Source organism: Micrasema longulum, unplaced genomic scaffold, assembly GCF_059751315.1.
Source record: "Micrasema longulum isolate JH-2025_06_02 unplaced genomic scaffold, ASM5975131v1 h1tg000394l, whole genome shotgun sequence".
NCBI classification, from domain to species: domain Eukaryota; kingdom Metazoa; phylum Arthropoda; class Insecta; order Trichoptera; family Brachycentridae; genus Micrasema; species Micrasema longulum.
In genome coordinates, this window is record NW_028277595.1 from 387,970 (window position 1) to 396,286 (window position 8,317).

The 8,317-nt window shown below is 34.2% G+C and overlaps 1 protein-coding gene across 2 annotated transcripts; it reads right to left on the reverse strand.

The window, feature by feature from the left end:
• Positions 1 to 210: 210 nt before the first annotated feature.
• Positions 211 to 8,112, reverse strand: LOC148281938 (glutathione S-transferase 1-like). 2 transcript variants are annotated; one of them, XR_015822227.1, is made up of 5 exons: positions 7,957 to 8,112; positions 7,066 to 7,124; positions 6,536 to 6,628; positions 5,142 to 5,335; positions 211 to 671 (listed from the first exon to the last, which is right to left on the reverse strand). XR_015822227.1 is itself a non-coding variant. In XM_088225901.1 (5 exons), exons 1-5 carry the CDS (start codon positions 8,095 to 8,097, stop codon positions 512 to 514), a joined length of 693 nt encoding a protein of 230 aa, XP_088082027.1. In that variant the 5' UTR covers positions 8,098 to 8,112; the 3' UTR covers positions 211 to 511. The 2 variants fall into 2 exon arrangements, 1 of the variants encoding a protein (XP_088082027.1); XM_088225901.1 differs by having other exon boundaries at positions 6,490 to 6,628.
• Between the last annotated feature and the right edge of the window lie 205 nt (positions 8,113 to 8,317).

Here is an 8,317-nt window from a genome sequence, read left to right on the forward strand (position 1 = left end):
AATTGCACCAGAAAGCATAATCCGTGAGGCGAAATATATGAGCGAAGGTGTATATTTTGAATTCTGTATTGTCCTGCCGGTAAAACATATTTGTGACTACAAATTGATTGTGTTAAATTGCGTTATTCCAAGGTTGTTCAATGATCTCCCATAAACCATCATTCACATAAAGGATCTTCATATGAAAAAAAAAGAAATATCTTCAAAATACTTTAAAGTGCCTGTTAATAAATAAAATTGTATAATATAAATGAAATAAACCTGTCATAAAATAAATAATGTGTCCCACCGAAAAGTCTTAAGACTTAATGGGTAACAAAGTGTTATGTGTATTTTAAAATATTAAATAAACGCTGCTCTACAACACTAAAACTAAGATGATTATATTTCATATTTTTTTTAGCGTTCGTTGGTCAGAAAAGCAATTAGTATAACTAAACAAGGAACTTTGATTGATACTTTGTTTCAAAATGATTAATCTAAAATTGTTTTTCCTCACTTGTGTCCATTATCATAAACAATTGTTTCCACAACACTCGTTATATTTAATATTATAGTCACTTAATTTGCTTTTCACAACTTCTCCGAGTGCGCGCGCACCACGGGCGTTGGTGTCCTCATAAAATGGAAGACATTCCAATTTGCGCAACCAGTCAGCAATCCTGGGAAATCTGCGAAAAACATTTAAATTTATATTTAGAAAGTTTTAACAATAACCTGAGGACGCTCCGTATTAATTTTCTAATGCTCACTGTTATATCGAGGCTATACTGACAGAATGTATTGTCAACAGTCTAATACCCGTATGCAGAGACAAACCTTAAGGTGAGGAAAGTACATTATATTGTCTTCACCTTCGGGTTATTCTCTGCATTCGAAATTAGAATGTACTTTCCTCACCTTAAGTTTTGTCCCTGCATACGGGTATTAATATCGAGGCTATACTGACCACATGCCTTAAGTCAACGGTCTTTATATATTTCAAATATTTTTAAATATCGGTGCAAGATGTTGATTTCAAATTTTATGTTAGGCCTAGAATAAAGATGACTCTTTTTGGTTGCGCGAGTAGTTGGTGAGATTGAGTGGTTTCTGGCTGGATGGACCGCTATCCTACCCATCCTGTGATCTCCCAACTTTTAATGACTGTTTATTCTCCTCGTCTCTATGGCCATGGGTTAGCCGTTAGCCAGCTACGGTTGCTATGAGAACAGTTTTCCATATCCATAGCAACCAACATCAACAATCACATTTTTTCTCCTTGATAATTTTTTTCAAATTCCGCATGTTCATAATTTTATCTGCCCGCATCTGCTCGTCCTTTAATCATCTGCCCGCATCTGAAAACCATTACATGTTCTGACCGCTGCGCCGCTACATTCGTTTTTATATTTCCTAAATAACTATAGTGAAAGTGCTGTGATTACCAAAAAAGGGAAAAACTGCCCAGAAACCAGGACTTGGAGATAGCATCCGGATTCCTGTTCCTGATTCCCTTTGTTGTCATCCTAAAGGTAGGATTTAAGTCTGCTGTAGTTTGTTTGGCCGCATACTGTTCTTTTCTGTATCTGCCATCATCGCGCAAACGCATCTTTTATTTCCCCGCAAAAATTTACACAGATCAACGATTCAGTCAAATAATACTCACGCAAAATTATAATCGCCATCCCACTTTCAAACCTTGAAAAAAAATTAAACCAAAGCAAATTGTGGGAGAACTAATGCGTTGAAAGAATAAAAAAGCTTTAAATACAAATGCAGCACCCAAAAAGTCGATAACTCATCAAAATACAATTTTTAGATCCATATTTTAAAAAGATTATCGTATTTTTTTATTTATTATTTGATTATTAATTTTCTTTATTTTCTTTTAAAAATATGCTGCATTTTATATTCAAACAAGCGGACCCTACAGCCGTTGTCCTGCCCGAACGTTAGCTTGCCTGCTATTAGCTGGTTCAGTAAACACAAAATCTCGAAAAATTCGAATTTTCGATTAACTATATACCAAGTGACATTTGACAATGACAAATGACTTTTGAAAAATGCCTTATTGTATCTAGAAAACGTGCAAAACTGTCCTAATTAAAGGAAAAATACTTTTTATTGAGTAGGTACCTAGGTACTTGATTATGGTTGAATTCCGAAACATAAAATAAATTATTTTCAAATATAGAATAGAATTCTTTTCGCAAATGTCAAACTCTGATCTTCTCACCAATAGGGGTGCATATTATTCATGAATACGATTTTTTTTTAATTTATTGAATGTCAGTTAATATTATTTTAGTATTACCGAAAATCCAGTAAAAAGAAATGAAAATGGGAAGAAATTATAAGGAATTTAAGGAAATAATCTGATTAGGATCCATAAATTGTTCGGCAAGTAAGTGTTTGAGTAATCTACTCAAACCTTTTTTCTATGGTTAACTGCTAATCATAACCTAGAGAAATAACAAAATGGCGGCAAAATAATTTGACAGCCAGCAAAGAGGGTTTGTGTTTCGATTTGTTAGTTTGGAAAGTGCGTGTTTTTATAAATTATGGAACTGATAGAGCTTGTGGATGATTTTAATGAAGAGGAAATGATTGAAATTCGGAGAAAAAAGGTTTATAGGCCTAGAGAAAATCACTTTGAGACGTTAGATAATGTCGATTTCAGGTCAAGATTTCGCTTGACAAAACAGGCTGTCATTGAAATCCATGGTTTGATTTAACATTAAATTTGTTTCAGAAGCACTCGGTTTGTAGAAGTTCTTTACATGTTAATGAAATATTAACTTTTTGTACTCTAGGAACCATAATAATACGAGTTAAACATGTTTTCATTTCAGAAATAAAGCTGTGCCAACAGTGATCAAGTTACTGTTGACATTAACCTTTCCCTCACTAAGCATCCAAAAATTACACATGATCAGAACGGGGGGATCAAATGACCCCAGCGCCTACTTGTATATGGCATCGGGAGAATAAAACGTTGGAAGTGTTTATGACCGTGCAATAATTTATTCATATTTTCGCGTACACATATTTTACTCATTCGTGTATTTTATTCAGTTTTGCTAGTTTGACGAATGCTTATGTACATAAAGTGAAATTGACCAAATCGGTCTATGGGAGATTCATATCCCCCCCATCGATCCGGGTAGGTGAAGGTATTTTGCAACCGGCTCATATTTATTGTCTGGAGATTTTAATGGTGTGAGCAGATCATCTTCATGCCGATTTGTAAAAGAAGTATCTGAGGCCATGGCACTTCTTCGGACAACCTTCATTCGATTTGGGTCCTTTAAAACAGGGGTTGTATAATTTGGCACGTTTCCAGAGGGTGATTGGAGCTAAAGACTGTACGCATGTTGCAATGTATCCAAGCAAGCCATTTCAATATTATCTCATAATAATTAATGATAGCACACAAAAATTTTATAACCATATTATACCGCCTTTGAAAATATAACAATGCGTTTTGATAAAAATGACCTCTCCTTTAACTATTTGTGAATATTAAATAATATATAATTCACGTCACTGTGTACTCACCTGCAGGAATACATGATTGTTTTTTTTTTCCCTTTATTATAGCCTTTACCATTCTTCGTAAAACTAGCAGCCAGGAACAAACAGTGTTTACATATGTTAAATGGGAGCAAAACAATATTACAGACAAGACAGAAAAAAACAGATAAACCGTATACATTTTTAAAATACACGGCACATAATAGATCTTAAAATTGAAATTACAACAATTGGAAATAAAACGAAAATCGCAATAATAATATTAATTATCATTAGAATTAAGAATAGTCCAGAAGGAGCGTAGAATCATATTTGAATACATCGGACTGTGTCCAATAATTCCCCCACTTAGACACACTTTCGCCGCGCGCATACTTTAAGTAATATTGCCAGATCCGCGTATTAATGCTAAATCGCGAAGAATATAATCATAACACAAATGTAAGGTAAAAAAAAACTATTTGTTAATTTTTCTAAAAATTTATTGTGCCCTCGGAAACATTGATTTACACAACAGAGTAGATAAGTAAAAGGTCATTTAATAAGAGTAATTCAATGAATAAACTTTGAACTTAAAATATAAAACATGTTTGATTTTGCATAAAACGATATTTTTATATCATGCTAAATAATATTTGATGTTTTAAAGAAAAATTCGGTCAAATGTCCACCACGGCGTTGTTTAATCCGAGGTTACATTTTCATTATTTCTCTTATTATATGAGCAAAGTAGGGTAAAAAAATTTACTACCCTGGCAAAACTAATGAAATTTCCATTTTGTTTCTTCGACAATCTGACAGACGGAAAAATAATTCAATTTGTAAGTAATGCATTTGTTACTTACACATGAAATGCGATTGCATCCCGTTTCTTTAAGATCCTAGCCATATTTCTACACTCTAAAAGAACACAACACGGCATAATTGAATTCAAATCAGGAGTTGCGTACTGAGCGACGTCTACAAAGAAACAAATGGGTCAAAACGTAAACCTACTCATTTATGAGTAGTTGAGTCGTCTTCTGTTTGATGTGCGTATGCGGTTTCTGGACTACTCTTAATTCTATGTGCATTATTAAGAAAAACACCCAAAACCTTGATAACAAAAATATATAATAAAAACATATTTGACATAGGTTTACTATTCTAGAGATGATTGTTGACATAAAAAACAAACATTGTAAAAAATAAGGTTTTTTTAAATAAAGAAATATTAGCGTTATTACAATGTACCCAAATATTTCCATTTTTGTGGCCATTTTCAACGAGTTGAAAATAACTCACAATTAGAAAATGAAACTCAAGTTGGGGTAGAGTGGGATTCGAATCTCGGACCTCTGGTCCGTGAGTCCGCAACACGGGACCACAACCCGATTATTGTTTTTAATAATCATTTTTTTATGACAAAAAAACATCGGTTTTACCTAGTTCAAAAATAATAATAGTTTAATTGGTTAAAAAAGTTGCATATAAGTATTCACACTTTACTTGCATATTTTATATATTTTTTGCATATTGTAGCCTTTTTATGTAGCATATAATACTTTCTTTGGTTATCAGTAAAGTTATCTCCTGTGATTCGTACTTTGTAAGCAGTTTTTTGAGTTTGATTGATTAGTTCATACTTAGACTCGTCTACGAGGAGCATCTCATTAAGGGTGCTGATAGTCGCTCCGAGAGACAAGTCCGCTATGGTCATCCTGCTGCCGGCCACCCAAATGTGCTGGTTCAGGAATATCTCCACCACCGCCATGGCTGCGTCCACGTTTTCCCTGGTGTTCTGGCTATACGTTGTGGTCTGCTGAAGCCATAGCGGTCTCTAAAAACAGAGGAAGAAAATAACTGTCTGAGGCTATTTGAACATAATTTATGTTTCCCTTCCTAAATGAGGAGAGAAAGTGACAATACGGACACCTATTTGTTTTCCTAATGTAGTATGTAAAGTAAATGTTCAAAATTATACATGAAGTTGTTTTTAAACTTATATTAAACGGTATTTTAATAAAAATACGTTCTTCTGAATGTTTGTGTATTTATTTGAAAATAGACATTTTACATTTTTTTTACGGACCACGGGATTCCATATTAAATGTATTGATAATAATAATATACAGACAGCAGAGTTACCAAGAAGAATAGGGCTAAGTGCTGCTGTCAGCAAACTACACAAATTAATATCTCACTGTACAGATGCCCATGATATCCTTGCTCAGATAAACCTTAATGTACCTCGACGTAACTTGCGTACCAATCCTGTCTTTGCCGTGGGAAATTATAAAACTAACATCGGATTATTTTCCCCTCTGCCGAGGATCCTCAGAACAGTAAACAAAATCTCACTAAACGGTACTGTCGATGTGTTTCTACAGCAAGGACACGCATTTAAGAAGCAAGCGGTGTTGTCTCTCCTGACTCGCGATGTCACACTTGCCATTTCCTCCTAGATTATGCTATATACATACCTTTTGTTAATTATACACTTTGTTAATTTAAGTAGATTTTAAGAATATTTCGATTAAATATTACTCATTAATGCTAATCTATTAGGGCTTACTTAAGCCTGTTGATTGGCTTAAAAAAAAAAAAAACTAAAATATATTTTTGAAAATAAAGAATTCTCTATTTACTTAAAAAGACAAGTATATGAATCGTGCATATTGTCGGTGACAACATGCAAACTAGAAACCATGTCTGTAACACGAAAAAGTATCCAGAAATTGAAATGCACGCAGCGATCCATGGAAAGACAGATGCTCGGTGTATGTCTAAGATACAGAGTAAGAAATAAGGCGCCGAACCGGAGTCGTGGATATCATGGATCGTGCAGCGAAATTGAAATTGCAGGGGGCAGGACACTTGGCGGCAAAATGATATATTCAATATATTCCGATAGTGGTTGTGTTAAAACAAAGATGTTCGACATTAAATGCAGGTTTCATTTTACTACCTTTTCTTTTACCAATATTTTCTTACCACGGCATTTTTAAAAATAATGAATAGTTCTGTGTCGAAAAACAACCTCTGGTCCACTCGAGCTCGAAATTTTGGTTCCTTTGGGAGCAATGAGTCGTCTTTTCCATATACTGTCACAAGATAAGCAGATATGGCGTGGCTGAAATTTATATAATATTTATGAGTTGACACAAATGAAGACGTCGCATGAGGGGGGCAGATACATTTTTCTTGCAGTTACACCTTTGTTCACTAACCATTTGAACAGACAAATACCATCTTTTGATGCACAAGCGAGTCATGGTTTTTTATTTGTTACTTGACTATTATTAAAACGTTGGTCAAAATTTTATATTTTGGTCCAAAAGGGGGGCAGATCTAAAATTTAAATATACCCGAAAGTTTTTTGGTTTATTTCCATTAACTACTATAGTTGATTAAACTTATTAGATTTTCACGGCCGTTAAGATGCACAATAAGTTTTTCTGGGTTATTATGCCGTGTGTCGTTCGTACTCTCTACCGACACACGGCATAATAACCCAGAAAAACTTATTGTGTACTATAGTTGAATCTAAGTATTAATAAAAAAAATTACCTATCACAAAGTAAAAAATCTCCATCTTCCAGTAAGGGGATTGTATGCTGTGGATTTTTCTGAAAAACATAATAAAATATGAATTATTTATTTATTTAAATATACATAAAATATACGTTTTTTTGGGTTGAGTGCATTACAGTTATTTAGTTACAACACCAAAAAAATGTACATACATTAAGGACTTCTTAAATAAAAAATATCCTTTAGTTACAACAACAAATACGATCTTAGGCTTTGGGCCTGGGCAACAATTATTAAAAAACCCTTTCCTTGAAAACGCAAACGAGTTTCCAAAGATGTCAATGTTTCTCACTGTGACTTGTTATATTTGTCCACACATGCAAGATCCTATATTGGAGTTGAAATAATCAACTCTGAATAGACATATCTGGATCACGTACGAATATCTGGTAATCAACATTCGCTGAAATTGGAGTACCAATGCAGTCGACAGCTGCCCATCATCCCATCGGTGATGGTTCATAAAGAACTCACACAAGAGGTAGTATCATACACGGTCAAGCTAGTGCAGGACATTGGTAAAATAAACCAAAGTAGGTACGAAATGCCGAACACACTCGTTGACTACTGTCAAGCCGGCTTCTCCTGAAGAGTTTTAAGTAGTTTCCTCTCCACATGAGCAAATGCTGAGAAGTTCCTGATTGGCCAACATTAGAATATCCTTCCTGTTCCCAACATTTTTAGCTAAATTAAAGCTGAAATAAATGCAGAGAAATCCGCTTGTTGAAATATAAACCCTGTATATAATAAGCAAGGTAAAAAATAACCTTTAAAAGTACCAATGCAGTGTCCTATACACCACTGAGAGCGGATAGGGAAATAATGAGGATGATTACGACGTTTTCTAAATCGGTTCTATGTTCATACCTTGATGTATTCCGGTTTAAGATGATCTTTAGCTAAAAAATTGAGGTTGACGTATTCCAACTGCAACCCAATGGCTTTAGCTGCGAGCATACTGCCCCTTGAAGGGGGACTCATTTCCGTCATATACAGCTTCGGACCCATCTTCAGAACTCAAAACCTGGAAATAAAATTATTATTTATTTTCAAAATGACTCCAGTCTGGTGCATGGGCAGTGCCTTACATCTGTCGAAAGGGTTTTTTAATCAACTATATTTTATTTTATGTAACTCAATTATAACTTATGGCATAATAGGATGGGGAAGCACTAATAAATCGATATTAAAACCTCTCGAATCTGCTCAAAAATCAATCATTATAATA

Excerpts from the sequence above, each read along its gene's own strand:
- LOC148281938 (XM_088225901.1), bottom strand. The coding sequence starts at position 8,097 with ATGGGTCCGAAGCTGTATATGACGGAAATGAGTCCCCCTTCAAGGGGC. Across the intron at positions 5,336-6,489 it reads TTATTTTTAAAAATGCCGTG|AGACCGCTATGGCTTCAGCA; the intron begins GTAAGAAAATAT and ends CTCTGTTTTTAG. Across the intron at positions 672-5,141 it reads CTCCTCGTAGACGAGTCTAA|ATTTCCCAGGATTGCTGACT; the intron begins GTATGAACTAAT and ends TGTTTTTCGCAG.